This window comes from Lycorma delicatula, chromosome 1 (assembly GCF_047948215.1).
Source record: "Lycorma delicatula isolate Av1 chromosome 1, ASM4794821v1, whole genome shotgun sequence".
NCBI classification, from domain to species: Eukaryota; Metazoa; Arthropoda; class Insecta; order Hemiptera; family Fulgoridae; genus Lycorma; species Lycorma delicatula.
The window spans coordinates 223036710-223056343 of record NC_134455.1 but is presented as its reverse complement, the minus strand read 5'-3'; the positions used below and the strand labels follow the sequence as shown (position 1 = coordinate 223056343).

The 19634-nt window shown below is 34.5% G+C and overlaps 1 protein-coding gene across 7 annotated transcripts in view; it reads right to left on the bottom strand.

The window, feature by feature from the left end:
- The window catches only part of LOC142329030 (tubulin polyglutamylase TTLL13-like), a 182900-nt gene that overhangs the window by 11042 nt on the left and 152224 nt on the right, over nucleotides 1-19634 (bottom strand). For 6 of the 7 annotated variants that reach the window (XM_075373302.1, XM_075373294.1, XM_075373286.1 and 3 more), the window contains 2 exons: nucleotides 13896-13989; nucleotides 2993-3151 (listed from right to left, as the gene is read on the bottom strand). In XM_075373302.1, coding sequence (XP_075229417.1) covers nucleotides 2993-3151; nucleotides 13896-13989 — 253 coding nt within the window. The remainder of the gene's footprint in view (nucleotides 1-2992; nucleotides 3152-13895; nucleotides 13990-19634) is intronic. The other variant, XM_075373340.1, reaches the window with a different exon arrangement.

Sequence of the window (19634 nt, the reverse complement as noted above, 5' to 3'; positions counted from 1 at the left end):
TAGGTATTCAACATGTACATAATTTTTTTAAAGTCACCTCCTTTGACAATGCATTTGGTCAAAGCAGTCCACAAGTTTGTGAATTCCTTTCAAGAAGAAGGTTTACCAGTTGGTCACCAAGCCACTTTTGTACCACTTCATGCACATCTAAGTCTGTAGAAAATCAATAACCTCACAAAGCATCACGCCCAAACTGATGAAAATCAGAGATGCAAGTCAGAGCTTGTAGGGAGGGTGTTCCAAAACCTCAAAATTCAACTTGTTGATGCTGATGTTCAAAGAAAACGCTGCCTCATCTATGGTAACTTGCCTATTCGCCCGAACCATTTCTCAAGCTAGCTGAATCTTATTGTCCTTGGTGGAGGTAGATGGGTGTCCTGCTCTCTCTTTGTGCATCACACTTACCCAGCCACTTTTAAAACTTCTTGATCCATAAAAAAATTCTTTAACATGATAAACCCCTGTCCCCATATTGTGATAAAAGTCTATGAAGAATTTCAGCCCCTTTCACACCCTCCAACCAGAGAAATCAGACAACTGCTTGTTGTTTCTCCTTGGTGCAAACTGCTAGCATAGTGCACATATTTATACTGTAATAGCTGGAAGGCAAATGACACGATCAGGATCAAATTTCACACAGTGTACCAAAAAGTGTAAATAATTTTTTACTTGGCCTCATATTTATTTATAGTGGAAAGGAGCAGCGATACATTGAGGTGCTTAAGCCATAATGCTTGTTGTACTCCAAAGAAACTAACACCTCCTGTCCAAATGAGCAACTTGTGTTTCATCATTTTCTTCTCTTGTAGCTATTTGATTTTATTATAAATTATAAATAATTCTTCTGCTTCTATATTTCAATCCTATTTTTCTTAAAATGTTAACTGTAATTCCAGTTCACATTATCATCAATTTTTCAATATCTACAAAAACCAAGGTAGACCTGCTTTTTAAAATTAATCTGAGCGTAAAATTGCTTTCATGTGTACCTTAGCTATTTCTGAAACTGAATTACCCTTCCTAGTACACCTTCTAGCTCTCATTCTACATTTTTCTTTTATAAAGTGTACTACATATTAATATCAGAAGAATCATGAGATGTTAAAGTTATAGTTCTCACACTAATCTGCTAGTTTCTTTAGTCTAGACTAATCTGAGTGTACTTTTCCAGTCTTGTAAATTGCTCATATTAATGTGTGTAGACTATTTATTTCTACTTCTCATAGATAGATATTTATGTTTACTTCACATAGATAAATTCTAGTTTTCCTGATAGTAATAAGGTGTACCAAACTTTTCCAAGAACAAAAAAAAATAATGAGGTTGCACAATAGTCCCCTTCCAACAACTACAACCACTGGTAAAAGTCTACTCTGGAAGACTAACCATAGATTAAGTTTTATGCCACTCACATGTAACTTTTTTTAACTCTCTAATAAGCATATCCTACTGTAAGTATTTTATTATATTTCTGAGTTGAGGGATAAAGATGAATAATTTTATTATCTGTTTTGTATCATAAGTTAGAAACCTGAATGTATTACACTGACAAGATTTCCTGACTCAATTTCTAGCTGAAAATTTACAAAATTGGTGGGTCTAGTTATAAAAAAAAGAAGATATATTTTAAAAAAATTACATTATCATATAAAGAAAAAAGTAAAAAATAATAAAGTAAATTAATGTTAAATTCATCATTGAAGAGGTGAAAAAAACAAAATGAACTTATCAGTAATCATGGGCAATAAAAGAAATTCTGATGTACTTAATATACAATATGTTATAATAAAACATGGCATATAAAGATTTACATATAAAGGTTTTATGCACATTGAACAGCTTTATTTTTAAAAAAAAATTTAATATCCAATAATAGTGCACAGCAAAGAAAAGTAAAAACTGAAGAAAGATTACTTTATTAGGAATAAAAGAAAGATATTGTCTATGTCTTGATTAAGAAGCTTGATTATAGATAGCAACAAAGCAATTTTTTTTTATTTCTTAAATCAAAGCAATTAACGTCATCTTCTTTGCAACTAAACTGGTTAGCCAACACATCTTGACTAACCAAGTTTTTTTCTTCTCTAAACATATGTAAATTAGATACTGACTGAAGTTATAAGCTCAAGGTTATAGCACTTTCAGAATTATGATCACTATTTGCAGAATAAACAATTCCAATATTATACATTTTTCATTTTTTTCAACTATTCAAATCTTAATTCTCTTGTAATAAGTAGTAATGTCTGTCTTTGTAAGACACACAGTGATTTTTAGGAGAATAATGAACGAATATAATGAAGCTAGAATTTAAAAAAGTGCATTTTATTTACTATATTTTTCTTTTAATCACTTTTCCTCATTTGTTGCTTTGCAGTTTTTATTGATTTCATTATTCCATTTATTCATTTCTATATACTCTGTATCATGCTTTTACTTTTTGTATTCATCTTTCTTTTCAGGAGTTAGATAATCTTAAACAAAATATCTTCATCTCCGAGGTACTTAGAAAAAATAGTTGAAATAAAACAAAAAAAAACCTTGTTTGCCTTTCCCTTTTGTAAGGATTTTATTTATTTGGATTTAAATACTCTTAATTTTGATAAATTAAAAGGTGGTTGAAATTTTAATAATCAATAGTGGGATAATATAACAAAAAAGGACTTTTCTATTAATAAAAAAAATATATATACAATATAAAACTAATATGTTAGACATAAAGCATAAGAGATGTAATCAAGCTATCACAACCACTAAATAGACGTGATATGAGAGTGAAGAGGCAACAAAAAAAATGTAGTTGTACACCTACGAAATGGCTAACTCAAGAGAAAGTGGAGCAGAGAGAAAACAAGAAAGTGGAATAATGGAATAAAAATATGAAGAATAATTTTTTTAACAATGGCATAAAAAAAAAGATAATATGTGACAAAAGACAAAAAAAGATTTGAAAAGCAGCAGTGATCAATAAAAATAAATAGTAGAAATTTACCTGGAAGTAATTTTTGACAGGACTGTTTGTAATCAGACTTTTCAGAGTCTTTACTGTAATGATGATGATCAAAAAATCTTGTGCTTCTGAACTTGATTTTCCCACTAAAAGTTCCATTACCATAAATGTTATGATTAACAGAAGGATTGTAATTATCAACTGCAATAAAACAATAACAATTTGATTTTTTATTATTTTCAATTAAATAATGCAATTATAATAAAACTCTACTTGTGTGAACTCAAATAACTCAGATAATTTAATTTACAGAAATGAAATTACTTGAGTCATCTTGTTTTTGGCTTGTTTCATTAAAACATTAAAATAACATTTTATAAATTTAGAATATGTAAATATATATATATAATTCTTAATAAGATTGAAAATGGAATTTATAAAAAAAGTTTTTTATTGATTTCTGCGCATTTAAAGTCGTCAATTTTTTCTGCTAACTCAAGAACCAAACTAATATATTTTAGACAATTAGATTATTCTATTTCAGTCTTAAGTTTGATTATCTACTGATCAAATTGATAAAATTGAAATAAAAGTTTATAAGTAACTCAAAATTTCATTAATGGAGATTTTAAATAGTTAGTAAAAATATGTTTCCTACACAGTAAAAATTATATATACTTACTGTTACATAAAACTAAAAATAATAGTTTTACTATAATTTATAGCTTTTTTTTTCATCTTTTATGACTGCATAGGAACACTTTAGTCAGTCCATTATCCAAGTCTCTTCAAAGGGAATGTTCAGGCCTTGCAGTTCTCCCAGTACTTTTCCATATGTTCTGATCTCCATGCCCTTTCTGGTGTTGAAAATGTTCATGTTGTTTGTTTCTTTTTTGTGAATGTGAAGTAAATGTTTTTGTCCTTGATTTTTTAATTTAATTTTATCTTGTCTTTAGTGTAAGGCCAATTCCCTTAAAATCCTCTCTTATTTCTCTGATTCATCTGCATCCCGTCTTGGTATTTTTCTAGTTGAGATTGTACAGTACCAGCTGTTTCAGATGTCTTGAACCTTACATCCTCACAATGTGCCAAAAAATCTTAGTCTTCTCTTAAACATGATAACAGTGAAGAATTCTAACTCTTTGTACACAACTTTGTTGGGCACAATCCATCATTGCTTTTCTTTCTGGTACATTTTGTTAATGCAGGTTCTCCCAATTCTCCTTCAGGAGTCTGCTGGTCTTTGTTCATTCAGGTGGAAGAGTGTTTCTGGATAATGGCTTCTGGTTTTATAACTGTGTTGTAGTGTCTTATTTTTGCATTTATAAACATTTTTTACTGTAGGTGTACCAGGTTAATTTTTGTGCATTAGTTAGTTTGTTTGTTCTGGTTTAGATTGAGGTTTTTTCATTTAGGTTGTTTATTTTTATTTCTCAGAAGAATTTAAACTGGTTTGCTATTTTTAACTTTATTACCATTTATGTTTACTTCTTTTAATTGAGTTGGTTTCTGGGAGATAATTTTTGTTTTTTTGGATGATATTTTGAGGCCAATTTTATTTGCAATGTTTGAAGTTCTAATATCTGTGTTTTAACTTTGTCAATATAGTTTGCTAACAGTGCCAAGTTGTGGGCAAAACAAAGACAGTTTGTTTTGATTTTTTGGATTATTTTTATTTTTGGGGCATTTTTTGAGCCATTCCCTTCCTCATTACTATTTCCAGAGCGCAGTTGAACAGTAGTGATGAGAATCCATCACCTTGGCACAGTCTTGTTTTGATCTCAAATGGTTTCAAGAGTTCTGAATTTCACTTTTGACTTAGTATTTGTGAGGATCAGGTATGTCATCTATATTAATTTGAGATATAGTTGAAGGTGTCTTAGAATTTTTATTAGAGATTCTCTGTGGATGCAATCATATTCTTTCTTGAAGCCTAAAAACATTATCACCAAGTCCCTTCTTCTTTTTCTGTTGTAATCCACTATTAGCTTAAGAATCATGATCCATTATTAGCTTGAGACTCATGATCTGAGTAGTTCCTCCAGGATCTAAAACCTCCCTGGTATTCTCCTAGTTCTTTCTTGAGTTGTAAACCAATCCTGTTGGGGATGAATTTTGAAAGAATTTTGTATGTTGTGTCTAGGAGTGAGATTCACTTGTAGTTGTTAAGGACTGTTTGTTTGGTCTTTTTTTTTGTGTAGCAGGAGGATGAGTGCTGTCGTCCAGTGTTTTGGTAGTTCTTCTTTGATCCAGATGTTGACAAGCTGTTGATGAAAGGCAATTTTTACTGGTTTTCCTCCATGTTTCCTGATCTCTACAAAGTCTGATCTTCTCCTGCCACTTTGTAATTCTTCATCTCACCTAGTGCTTGATAGACTTCTTTTATTGTGGAAGAGTTAATATTTCCAGTGATGTTGTTATTGGGGTGCTGGTGTAGAAATTTAGGAGTTCTGTTGGTTCTTTACAATTCTTGCAGTTCTTTTGTGGAAGAGTTAATATTTCCTGATGTTGTTATTGGGCTGCTGGTGTAGAAGTTTAGGAGTTCTGTTGGTTCTTTGCAATTTAGTAAATTGTTGAAATATTTAGTTAGGATTTCTCTGCATTGTCTTTATTGTTATGGGACAGATTATGGTTTTATCCTTCATTAATAGGGTCGAGGATTCATATTTTTGGAGTTGCTTATTGAAGGTTTTGTGATAATCTACCAATTGCATTTTTTAAATAGCTTAATTATATTGTACATAGAAAACTATCTGTTTAAATTAATAATATTAATTCTATAACAACTGGAGTACCACACAACAGAACTTGGGCCATTGCTATTTACATTATACCTACATAAATGATATTTTTATAATGAATTCGCATATTGAATGTATTATAATATTACAATCAGATAATATGGGTTTGGTATGTATAGTTAACAACTGGGATGAAACTAAGCAAAAAGCACTGCATTTATTTAAGGATAAAAAAGACTACTGATGTAAATAAATTATGATTAAATATTAACAAAACATTTTCAAATCACATGGGTTATTTCCCAATGAATTTAATTTGTATACTGAAGGGAAAGTTATTAAAAAAGTTGAGCAACTAACTATTTAGGAAACATCATTGATCAATACTTGCATTGGAATTATCAAGTAGCTAGTGTTGTGCAAAAAACCAAATGTATGACTTACATTTTATGCAGGCTTAGTAACTTACTGCTAAAAATCTCTTCATGATTACATACGAGCTATAATACAGTATAGTTACTTATGGTATTATTGCATGGGGTGAAGCATATAAAACAGCTTTCTTTTTTGTTTAGCTTCTAAAACTACCATAAGGTATTATTCAGAGGATGAATGAGGATGATATGTATGAATGTAAATGAAGTCTTGCACAACCTCAGGTTAACCATTGCTGAGATGTGTGGTTAATTGAAACCCAACCACCAAAGAACACTGGTATCTACAATCTAGTATTCAAATCTATAAAAAAAGTAATTGCCTTTACTAGATTTCAACCTTAGAACTAAAAGTCCAAAATCAAAATGTTTTGGATTTTGGGCTTTTTTGGACACTTTTGGTTCAGTCAATTGCAATCAAGAAGGGAAGTGCAAAACTAGATGTTACAGCAATCCTAAATCAAAAATTTCAACATCCTAGGTTAGTCATTTCTGGGTTATGCGATATACATACATACGTACAGACATCATGCCGAAACTAGTTAAAATGAATTTAGGGATGGTCAAAATGGATATTTCCTTGAAATCTGAAAATCAAAATTTTCTGTGGTCACAATACTTCCTTTACTTTTTCATACAAGGAAGTAAAAAGCAATACTTTTGCCTAAAGTCAACAATAAAAAAACAAAAAAACAACATGATATAGATCAAAATTTTGTTTAAATTTGTTACCACCTGAACTCAAAAATATAAGTTTAAAAAATATCAAAAATAAATTGGAAAATTGGGTTAGAACCTGAAATGAAAATGAGCTGTATGTGAAATAGAGAGAGATTTAAGTATTAAGAAAAATTCAACGACTAAATTATTTTAGTTAAGTACAATAAGTGATTTAATATAAAATTTATTTATATTGGCTGTTAGGTTTTTCCAACAATACAGATGTTTAAGCTCCTCTACAGGGTTCAATGTGTAATAATGTAATCTTTTATGTAATTATGCATTGTATCTTATTCTGTAACCTGGTAATGGTCAATAAATAGATAAATAACTATGAAATTTTATTCAGACAAAAAAATATATATTTTGACTACTTAAAATATACACAAAGTACAGCAATGAAACGCCTACTTTTTTCAATAACATTTTTGTCAATAAATCATACAAAAAAATTATAAAGAATTACAACATAAATAATTAACCTTCTTTCTATCAATTACAAAACTGTATACAACCATAAAAAAAGATATATTAGATGGAGGAGTTCATATTGCATGAAGGTAGACATGAAAAATTGCTTAAAATGATTAGTTTATTACTAATTTTTATTAAAAATCACAGATTTTTTTTTATGGAATCCCAATTTTGTACTTTTGACATATTTTTACACATAGAAGTAATTTAAATTTGTAAAACAAGATCCTCCTGTTGCCCTGAGGTAGATAATCCCCACGTCCAGAACACAACATCTACGTTCAACGTCCAGGGCGGCAACAGCTGTACTTACGTACATTACATATAGCTGGCTAATGGGGTTCCGAGTGTTGTTCTCGGATATGCTATTTTTCAGCAGAATTTCATCTACAGGCTGAATTTCAGGACTGGATTTCGCAGCCACCAGCAGGTACGAAATTCTTAACGATTATGGACATGGATTGATACCACCTTTAGAGCTAGCGATGTGGCGGCCACGGTTGAAGTTATTTGCAGGTGTAACGAAGACCTTTCGTTGTCCACATGTCCCCCGCGATGGCAAGCATGTAGTTAAGGTGCCCATGTTTTTCGGGGCATGGGAGCCCTGAAAGCCTCGGTGTGTAAGGGCCTGGAGTCAGTGCAGAGACTGCGCATCCACTCTCTGCCAAGACATATGCCAGTTCCACTGGAGTACTGGAACGGACCTCCAGGGTTGGTGCCCAGGAGTGGGGGTGTACCCCGGTGGCTAGCCTTACTATAGAAGGGATCGTATTATCATGCAAGTTGAACAATCAAACGTGGCAGAGGGTTCACGAAAACATCCTAGTTTAGAACCGGCTGTTTCACTCGAGGCGAAACGTTGAAAGAGTGCAGAATCTCGAAGAATAGAAGTTGAGGCTAGGAAAAGCTTGCATAAAGTTTTTTTCAAGAGCAATATTCCGAAGCCGAAATATTTGATAATCACGAAGGAAGACGGTAATTTCTCGAAGGTGAGTCCCTTCCTCATTGCTCGAAAAATAAATAAATGTGCTGGAGACCCTGTTAAAGAAATTAGGAAAACTTTCACGGGACTTCATGTAGAGACTGTAAATGATACACAGTCTCAGAATATCCTAGGGCTGAAAAAAATAGGAGAATTGGCTGTACATGTTGATCCCCATGGCACACTCAACACCTAAAGGGGTGTTGTGGTCTGTCGGGATCTTTTAAACTCTTTAGAGCAAGAAATTGTTGAAGAACTAGCAGCACAAGGAGTAATAGAGTGTCGCCGATTGAACATGAGAAAGAATGGCGAAGTCCTACCTTCAGCATCTCATGTTCTCACATTTAACCGGCCTACATTGCCGGAGAAAGTAAGAGCGGGAATACATTGATTGGATGTGCAGGCATTTGTCCTGCAGCCAATGAGATGCTTCACGTGCCAACGTTTTGGCCACACCACTATCAGATGTGAGAGACCACAAATATGTGTGTGCGGCGATGAGTTGCATGAGGGAGAGCTATGTAAAGAGCCTCCTACATGCATCAATTGTAAAGGAACACATTCTTGTAGATACAGGAACTGTCCTGTCTACAAAGACGAGGTAGCTGTGCAGGAAGTAAAAACCCTGCAAAAGGTCAGCTACTTCGAAGCAAAGAAGATTGTTAATGCCCGCAGGCTTCGAGCAACAAAAACTTATGCTCAGGCTGCGGCTGCTGTTCCTGCTCCTGCTCCGGTTGCTATTGATGAAAGCCAGCATCAGCAAAATTGCGTCTACTTTGGCTAACATGATCGAAAGGATCATTGAAAACAAGATGAAGCCTTTCAGCAGTAAAGAAGCTGCCAAGCCAAAGGTAGTAGTACAGCCACCCGAAGATAAATCTGTTAAAATGAAAATTGCTCCTGTAGAGAAGAAAACGAACGCCAAACAGGAATGCCAAGTCCGTCTGAGTGAGATACTTATTGAGGATAAAAAGAAAGTAGCAGCTACAGATTCTGTTATGGAGGCTCCCAAGCCTCCTTCAACTGAGATGGCCTCTTAACCCCAGAGGCCACAAAACATCACACAGGGGGGGTGAGTGTCCCCCCTTTCATAGGCGATGACTGGTGCTATCCCCGTGTCGGGGGTTGGCAAGGATGCCGCCTCTCAATCGGCGCCTGAAGCCGGCGCCCGGCTTCCTCGGCGGCTTCTGTTGTCTCCGATTCGGAGACTGGAAGCTATATGGGCGACGACGTTCTCCGCGAACACGATGCTGTTCGCAATATGGAGAAAAAAATGGATTTGCCGAAAGGCAAACCCAGACAATAATTTAATTTAAAATTAGCGAGTCGATTGTACAATGGAACATCAATGGATGCTTTTCAAACATCCATGAGCTCCAACGCTTGGTACATGATGTAGACCCGATCTGTATATGTCTGCAAGAAACACATTTCAGCCGAAATGAAAATTTTTAATTAAAAGGATATGATATATTTCGGCGAGATCAACCGCCAAATGTAGGAGTTAGAGGTGGAGTAGCCATACTAACATCGACCAGAGCTACCACCGAAGCTGTTGATCTAAATACAAATCTACAGGCGGTTGCCATTAGAATGAAGCGTTCGCTTCAGGTCACTGTTTGCAGCATATACTTGCCGAATTTTGATTGGAAGTAGGATGACATAGCACGATTAATTTCTGAGCTTCCCCCACCTATTTTACTGGTGGGTGATTTTAATGCTCATAATTCTCTTTGGGGATCGGATCGAGTAGATCCCCGTGGAAGAGAATTGGAAAGGTTCCTGATGAATTCTGAACTTATGCTTTTAAACGATGGGTCAGGAACCTTTTTCAATGCCAGAGATGGATCGACGTCCTGTATAGATCTTGCACTCATAAGCGGATCGATAGCACTGAGGTACAGCTTCCATGTTTTAGACGATTTGCATGGAAGCGATCATTTCCCGGTGCAAATTGTAACTGATGTTACAAGAAAAATATATCCCATCTCTAAAAGATGGTTGTTTGAAAAGGCAGATTGGACAAGCTTCACAGCTAGAACGATACTCCCTGAAACAACTGGAGTTATCGGGGACGATGTCGACGCAATAACAAATGCGATACTTTAGTCGGCATCGAGATTCATTCCCAAAACATCTGGGAAACTTACGAAACGACCCGTTCCATGGTGGAACGATGAAATAAGTGAAGCTATTAAAAGAAAGAAAAGAGCGTATAACACCCTTAAGAAACGTCCTACCCTAGAAAATCTTATTGCCTTCAAAAATTACAGGGCGTATGCAAAACGTCTCATGATAGACTCGAAGAAACGATCCTGGCAGCAATACGTGTCATCCATCGACAGAACCACTACTGCATCAGATGTTTGGAGGAAAGTGAAGGCGATTTGTGGGCGTAGAAATTTTGCACCCATTACTAGCCTTCAAGATGAAGACGGAATTAAGGACACTCCAAACGAAATCGCAGAGTTATTATCCAATCACTTTGTGAAAGCCAGCAAAACGGCTAACTACGAAGATGATTTTCGGACGAAAAAAGAAGAACTTGAAGGTCTACTAAATTTTAGAACTGAGTATAATTACTCATATAATGTACCATTTAAAATGGAAGAATTCATGAAAGCGTTGGAGAAAGCAGGCAACACAGCTGCTGGTACGGGTGAAATCCATTATAATATGATCAGGCAGTTGAATACCACTGCAAAATGCAGATTATTAGAACTGTATAATCAAATATGGCGGGATGGAATGTACCCGCAGCAGTGGAAAAAAGCTCATGTTGTTCCAGTACCAAAGAAAAAGAAAAATTTAACAGATCCCAATAGCTGTCGTCCTATCTCCTTGTCGTGCACTATGGGAAAAATTTTCGAAAAAATTATTAATAATTGACTCGTTTGGATTTTGGAAAAAGAAAACCCGATATCACCATATCCAGCAGGTTTTCGGCAATACCATTCTACCACAGATCAAATGATCAACTTAGAGAATATTATATATAACAGCTTTATCATAAGGAAGCATTGCGTTGGAGTCTTCTTCGATCTGCAGAAGGCTTTTGATATGACCTGGCGACATGGAGTAATGCTCCAGATACATGAATGGGGCATTCGTGGCAATCTACCAGTATTGCTCAGCAACTATATGAATGACCGTACTTTCGAAGTTCGCGACAATAATGAATATTCATCTGTAAGAATCTTGGAAAATGGCGTACCACAAGGTTCGCCGTTGAGCGGTACTTTGTTTACCATCGACATTAATAAATTGATATTAGCCATTCCAGTAGAAATCAGCAAAAGCGTCTATGTTGATGATTTGGCAATTGTGTATGCCAGCAACAAGACTGCTATGGTGATGTACAAATTGTAACGAGCGATTAACGCTCTATATGAAGTTGCAAGGAATAACAGATTCCAATTTTCACAAGAAATAACGAGCTGTGTACACTTCTGTAGGAAGAGAATTCCTCATGAAACTCCTACATTGACAATTGGCGATAATCCAATACAATATAAAGACAACGTAAGATATTTAGGACTAGTATTGGATAAATCCCTTACGTAAGAATTACATATACAGGACTTGAGTGATAGATGCAAAAAAGCCCTAAACATTATAAAATGTTTATATAAGACTGTATAAGGCATTGATTCAATTAAAACTAGACTACGGATGTATTGTATATTCATACGCTAGGAAGTCGCATTTAAGAAAGTTAGACGTAGTTCATAATAGCGGAATAAGATATGCGACAGGCGCTTTCCGCACAGTCCGGCGACAAGGTTAATGTCCGAAGCCGGAATAATACCACTACATTATAGAAGAGAGATCCTTTTGTTAAGATATGCAGCAAAAAAATGGGCTTTTCCTGTCCATATAAATAATAAACTTTTCAACAACCATCCTCTGGCTGCATTATACCAATGTCGTGCTACCTATTCCAGACCAGCCGGAATTAGGTACCATGAATTAAGAAGAAAATACGAAATTGCTATTCCAGATACATTAGCAATTTCCACAAGAGAAATACCGCCATGGCTTTTGCCAGCTGTAAATACAAGGTTGGATCTCTCTGAGGGAGAAATAAAAAAGAAGCCAGCAGTGATCATCCAACAGGAATTTTTGGCAACCGTCAGTAGTTACGAAGAACATATTAGAATTTATATTGACGGTTCTAAAACCGAACATGGTGTTGGATGCTCCATATATGTAAATGGAGAAGCCCATTGTTGGAAACTGCCAGATATGGCCAGTGTTTATACTGCAGAACTTACTGCCATTCAGCAAGCTCTTCGCTTCACAGAACATTATTGCGAATAGAGTGCTAATTTGTTCCGATTCTCTAAGTGCACTTGTTGCAATTTGTAACAAAAACATTAAGGATGTCCAAATTTCAAACATCCTGTCCATTTTATACGTCCTCGTGGAGAGGACAGCAATGCGTATTTGTATGGACTCCAGGGCATGCTGGTATTACAGGTAATGAGAGCGCAGACGAAGCTGCCAGAAAGGCAACAGTCTGCGATGATTTGGATGCATTTCCTGTAAGAGTGGCAGATGTTAAAAACCGTCTAACAAACATAGTAAAAAACAAGTGGAATGCTGAATGGAGGAGTTTAAATACAAAACTAAACTCAGTAAAAACTTCTCCATATAAATGGAAAAGCGACTTTAAGTTGACTCGCCGTGAACAAGTAGCGGTGACCAGACTTAGAATCGGTCACACGCGATTAACTAATTCATATTTGTTAACCGGCGAAGTGAGACTAATGTGCGGTGTTTGTAATAAAACACTGACAATCAAGCATCTAATAGAAGAGTGTACCATATATGAGGACCTCAGAAAGAGGTCCCGTCTTAGAAATAATATTACTGCTGATCTGGATAATGGAAATTAAGAAAATATAGTCGCATTTTTACACGCCAGTGGACTTCTTAGAAGTCTGTAAAAGTAAAAAATTTAAAGCTGTGTTAAAGAATCTCTAAGAGGTAGTTTCATTTAAATGTGGAAGTCTCGAAGCGTGGCACGTGTAGTAACGGGAGGTAGCCCTCTTGCCTAGGCCATTTTGGCTCATCTGCATTCAAGAGCAGTGAGTCGGGGTATGTCCGATGATGGCATTGGGGACTCTCAAGGGTGGATTGAGGACGCGAGGCTATGGATATGCGCGGTGCATCCCTGTAGCCTGTTTATAGAAGTCAACTGCCACAGCATCCTGGCGCGACTAATATACTGCTTCACGGCGGTTCTGGTCGCACCAAGGGTGCTTAAACAAATTAATAAACAAGATAGGTAGAATAAGGAAATGGTATTGTACAGACATACATTTTTAATTTCATGTTCATTGAGATTTTTATCTCAATTTTTAATATCGGGGCCCTGTACACCCCGTAAGTGTTGTGTTTGTCTTTGTTGTTTTTGTCTTAATGTATTTTTTGTAGTTTGTGCTTTTAAATAAAATGTAAGGGCCCTTTACACCCTTACACATGACGATCCAGATGGTGATACTAATTTCTTTTAAAGAATGTGACGAGGGCTAATGACCCTAGCAGTCGATGCCCGTAAAAACAAGCAAAAAAAAAGAAAAGATCCTCACATTTCTGCCATGGTGGTTCCAATATTGTACATTTAACAGGAAAGTTTTGAACACCCTCACCATAATCAATATTTCTTGCAACACCTTCTTTAATCTGTAATTAAATAAAATACAAAAAGGTTATTTTTATTAGAATAATAAATAAGTAATAATGAGTGATGTTAAATAAAGGTACTGAATATTGTAAGTAGTTACTAATCAGATCTAGTACCCCAAAAAAAGATATTTACTATATTTAGTTAATTCTAGAATTCTATTTGTATTAAATATTTAATTGAATTAAGTATTTACTTCTTTTCATTATTTACTTATAGGATTGATAAGTTTACACTTGTTATAATAAAATAAATAATTCAATAACCATTTAAAAGCATAGTTCAAGAACTATTAGTATCTGACAGAAGATACTAGATGAAGACCAGTTCAATTTCAGAAAAATGTATAGGTACAAGACAAGCTTTTCCGGTCCTCAAACTAATTTTAAACGACAGGGTTACAAAGAATAAAGTTGTAGATCTGAAAAAGGCATTTGATAATGTAGATTATCAAAAGCTTAAAAATCTGAACAAAAATTTGGCTGAAATACAGAGATGAACAGTTATATAAAATCTGTATATCATCAGTGAAACCAGAAAAGTGTGCAAGTCCATTTGAGTAAATTTTACAGGAGAGTCTTAAAACTATATATTTTAAAAAGTAAATTTCTTTGAATACTTAAAACTTGTAAATATGATTCAGTAAATATTATTTATAATATAGAATAATTAATTCTTAAAAATATTTATCTTTTTATTTATTAGATTTATACATATTTCTACAGAAAATACTGCATGATTTATGGAGTTTCACACTTTTCTTAAGAACATTTTTTATCATTATCTAAGAATAAAAAATGGTATTTCTAATTGGAATATTTATTTAATAACATTTTGAAACATGTAATATCTGTGAAGGAAATAAGTATATGAAAATAACTGATATAAATAAAATAGCATTTACTAAGAAAATAGAAATTAAATCTAATATAACACGTTCAATTTTGGCAAAATTTTTCTAGTGATGTGGAAGTTCATCGTAAAAGGCATGATAATCTGATTTTAAACTTTTTTTTAGAGCTTGTAGGTGATCATATTTTTCTTTTTTGATTTTTATACGTTCTTGATATAGAAGTGGCAGGTTTTCCATTTCCTCAGTTGACTGCTCAATTATTGATTGTCTTGTGGTAATTTTTGTCCAGTTTTGCCTGTATGTTTTAATTTATATTCTATTTCTTCATCAGCTGCATATTTAATCTCTTTCAAATCTGTTACTGTTGGGTCCCCTACCTTGTGACCCAGTCTCATTGAAAAGTAGTATTGCAGACTAGAAAAGTTTTAAAAAAGGTATGACAAAGGTACTGTACCTTATAAGAAAAAGGTTTTTTTCTTGTTTCTTGGCAGTGCAGTACATTATCAGCTGGGACACTGATATTCTTATTTTGGATGCGTCTTTATATAGCAGAAAGCATTGAATCTGTCTTCATTTTTTTGTGGCCATTTTCTAGATACTTTTGCATGATTTATATTGTGCATTCTAGATATATTCAATAATGCATTGGACAAACATGCACTCCAATTTTGCCCACAACAGCCACATTCCAGAAAATTATTTTGCTTTGTTTGTCTTTCATTTGAGGCAAAATTTCATTAAGAATGAAAAAAACTATAATAGAGGAAAATTCATTTGCAGTCACTTTGTCTTCAGTCTCAATCCATATAAAACAATAACCATTATGTGTTCTGATATTATATATTGTAAAATTATGTACTACATGTTTTTTCTTGCAATACATTGCTAATACCACTGCCCAACAATGGAAATGTTTCAGGCTAAAAATAGCTTATTCTTATCCACCTGCTGAATTCAAAAATCACCATAAAAATGACTGATTAGCTCTTGCTAATCAGTCTAATTCAATGACATATCATTTTTACCTGATCTACATTTTTAGTTTCAAGATAATGTTGTCATACCTGTTAAATGACAAAGCATAACGTTCTCCAGCTGTTTGTAGGTTATAAACATAATTACTGTTGCTGTGACTGTGAGTTTCATATTGTTTGTGTTGTAATTAGTGCAGAATTTCTGGTTTTTGAGTTTTTTGAAGTGAAACATTTTTTAAATCAAAATGCCACGAAAATGTGTTAATTCAGTGAATAATTTTTCTTACATTTGTTATGTAATAACATCTTCCTCATAGACACACAATCTGACGCCTGTTGTGAAGACTGCCTAACAGCATTATTTTGATATAAAAGTAGAGGACCAGGAAATAGTCATGGGCTCCACATATAGTTTGCAACTCTTGTTCAGTTATAATATGAGAATGGCTGAAAAATAAAAAAAACCATCTATGGCTTTTGCTGTGCCTATGGTTTGGTAGGAGCCTACAAACCATACAGATAACTGCTATTTCTGCTTGACTCCACTTATAAAGGCAGGATTGTCAATGAAGAAAAGAGGAACAGTTCAATACCCTAATCTTCCATCTGCTATTCGACCTATTTCACATTCAGATAGTTTACCAGTTCCTACACCACCCTAAAATTATGAGCTTCAAGTAGAAAATTAAGATAGTGTGGAAGAAGAAGAACCCAACAAGCCTTCCATGACTCTGATTTTGACAAAAAAGATGATAACCTGCATAGACTGAGTCAAATGGAATTAAGTGATCTCAATCAAGACCTAGATTTGTCAAAGGAAACCCACCGGGTTGGTCTAGTGGTGAACGCGTCTTCCCAAATCAGTTGGACTTTACTAGGACTTCCCAAGTCCTAGTAAAGTCAGTTATTTTTACACGGATTTGAATACTAGATCGTGGATACCGGTGTTCTTTGGTGGTTGGGTTTCAATTAACCACACATCCCAGGAATGGTTAAGCAGAGACTGTTCAAGACTACACTTCATTTACACTCATACATATCGTCCTCATTCATCCTCTGAAATATTATGTGAAAGGTAATTACCGGAGGCTAAATAGTTAAAAGAAAGAAGATTTGTCGAAGGAGAAGGCAGAACTACTAGGGTCAAGACTACAGCAATGGAATCTTCTCCAACATGATGTCAGGGTCTCACAGCACAGACATTGTCATAGGGATCTGCTTTCATTTTTTGACAAGAAAAACAATCTTATTGTTTGCTGCGACGTTAATGGTTTGATGAAATGTCTGAATTTGAATCATGATCAAATTGATTGGAGGCTATTCATAGACTCCTCCAAGCTTAGTTTGAAAGCTGTATTACTTCACAATGGCAACCATCTTCCTTCTATTATTCCTGTTGGTCATGCAGTTCACATGAAGGAGACTTATGGAAACATGGCAATCCTTCTAGACTCAATCAAATATGCTGAACACAAGTGGAAAATCTGTGGTGATCTAAAAGTCATCGCTGTACTCTTAGGAATGCAATTTGGGTACACTAAATACTGCTGGTTTTTATGTATGTAGAATAGTAGGGTTAGGAAATCACATTATATTCAAGCAGCTTAACTTTAGCAAGAAAAATAGCGTTGCCGAGCCTCTCGTGGACCCAAAAGACGTTCTTCCAATTCTTCATTTAAAGCTGGGTTTAATGAAAAATTTTATCAAAAGTATCAGCCGAGAAGGACAGATGTTTAAGTACTTAAGAGACAAATTTCCTACATTAAGTGCGGCAAAAGTTAAGGAAGGCATTATTGTTGGGCCACAAATTCAACAACTTGTGAAGGATCCTGCGCTTGAGCAAATTTTAGAGGGGGAAAGAAAAGGAAGCTTGGAAATCCTTAAAGGGAGTCATTCATGGATTTTTAGGCAACAAAAGAGATGAAAACTACAGTCAGTTGGTGACAGTACTTTTGCAAAAATACCACCATCAACACAGATGCAACATGTCCCTTAAAATCCATTTTCTCCACTCACACCTGCACTATTTCCCCGTAATTGTGGAATTGTCAGTGATGAACATGGAGAAAGATTCCATCAGGATATTTCTGTAATGGAACAAGACATCAGAGATGATGGAATAAAGCAATGCTTGCGGATTACTGCTGGTCTGTGTGTAGGAATGCTCCGAAACTCACTTACAAGAGGAAAGCCAAAAGATAATACTCTCATGAAGACCCCACATAATTCTCTTCAGACCCAACCAACTGCCACGTATTCTTCCATCAATTAAGAACACTTAGAACGTAACTGTCATTAAAAAAAGTCAAATGGACTTTCTATGTTGTTGGTGTATGTAAATTAAAATGTGTAATTTTCTCTTAATCAATTAAAATGAAATACTTCCACCTATTGTTTATCACAGAAACTAGAGCTAATAAAAATTTTTCTTTGTCACATTTGTTTTTCTCAACCCAAAATTGGTAAGATTTGACTCATGAAGTGAAGGAAACATTAAAAAAAATTTTTTTGTTGGGCAGTGTAGTTTCTTCTTTGGTGCTAACAGGACTGACTGCATGTTGATAATAAAAATTAAATCTGATGTTTCTGCAATTTTGTCAGAATTCTTAGCATCTCTTGCTACCTGTTTCATTATATGATGATTTTTATAGCTCTCCTCGTCAATGTTGTTTGATTTAAATGAAACACATATATCACACTGGTCTTTTCTAGGATGAAATAATTAAAGATTCAATTTCTGGAACTCTTTACTAAATAGTGTTCATGAAACAGAACTACATTATGGCCTTTACAAAATGTATTTTGATAAAAGCGGTACACAAGGTTTGTAAATAAAGTAATGAGACTAGTTTTTTTTTTTTTTTGCAGCCAAAGTGGTAACACTGTAAAGTTACTAGTAAACATATGGTTACATGAACAGCTGATTTATATTAGGTATTAATATTTTTAGTCTATTATTGCCACATGAGACATAAATAAACTTTTTGTGAAATGAGATTTTGTTGTGCATTAGAAAAATGAATGATACTAATTACGAGCAACGTTGTGTAATCAAGTTTTGTATTAAAACTCTGTAAGAATGCTACTGAAATTTTTCAAAATTGAAAAGGTCATATGGAGATGACTCTCTGTCATGTGCCCAAGTTTTTAGGTGGTTTAAAGCATTTTCAGATGGTTGGGAATCAGTTGCAAACGATCCACGCTCTGGAAGACCATTAACATCAAAAAGTGACGACAATGTTGAGTGAATCAGAGACTTGATACAATATGACCGGCGATTAAAAGTCAGAATGATTGCAGAACAATTGAATTTGAAACATACCACAGTCCATCAAATTCTGACAAATGAATTGAACATGAAAAAAATTTGTGCAAAATTGGTTCCAAAAAACTTCACTGTTGAACAGAAAAACAACAGGGTGGAAGTGTGCCGCAATCTTCTAGGGTGAATTGAAACTGATCCTGATTTTCTAAAAAATGTTATTACGGGTTATAAATCTTGGATATTTGAGTACGACCCAGAAACAAAATGTCAGCAAGGAGTGGCATACTTCAAACTCATCAATTCCTAAAAAAGCAAAAATAAGCAAATCAAAAACCAAAACCATGCTAATTTGTTTCAACAGTAATGCTATTGTCCATAAGGACATAACAAGTTTTTGCTTACAGAACAGACTGTAAATCCAATATGTTTACCAAGAAATTCTTGAAAGACTGCGGAAAAGAGTTGCCCGCATGAGACCAGCCATCAAAGACAACTGGATGCTGCTTCATGACAATGCACCTGTCACACTGCACTTTCAATTAATGAGTTTTT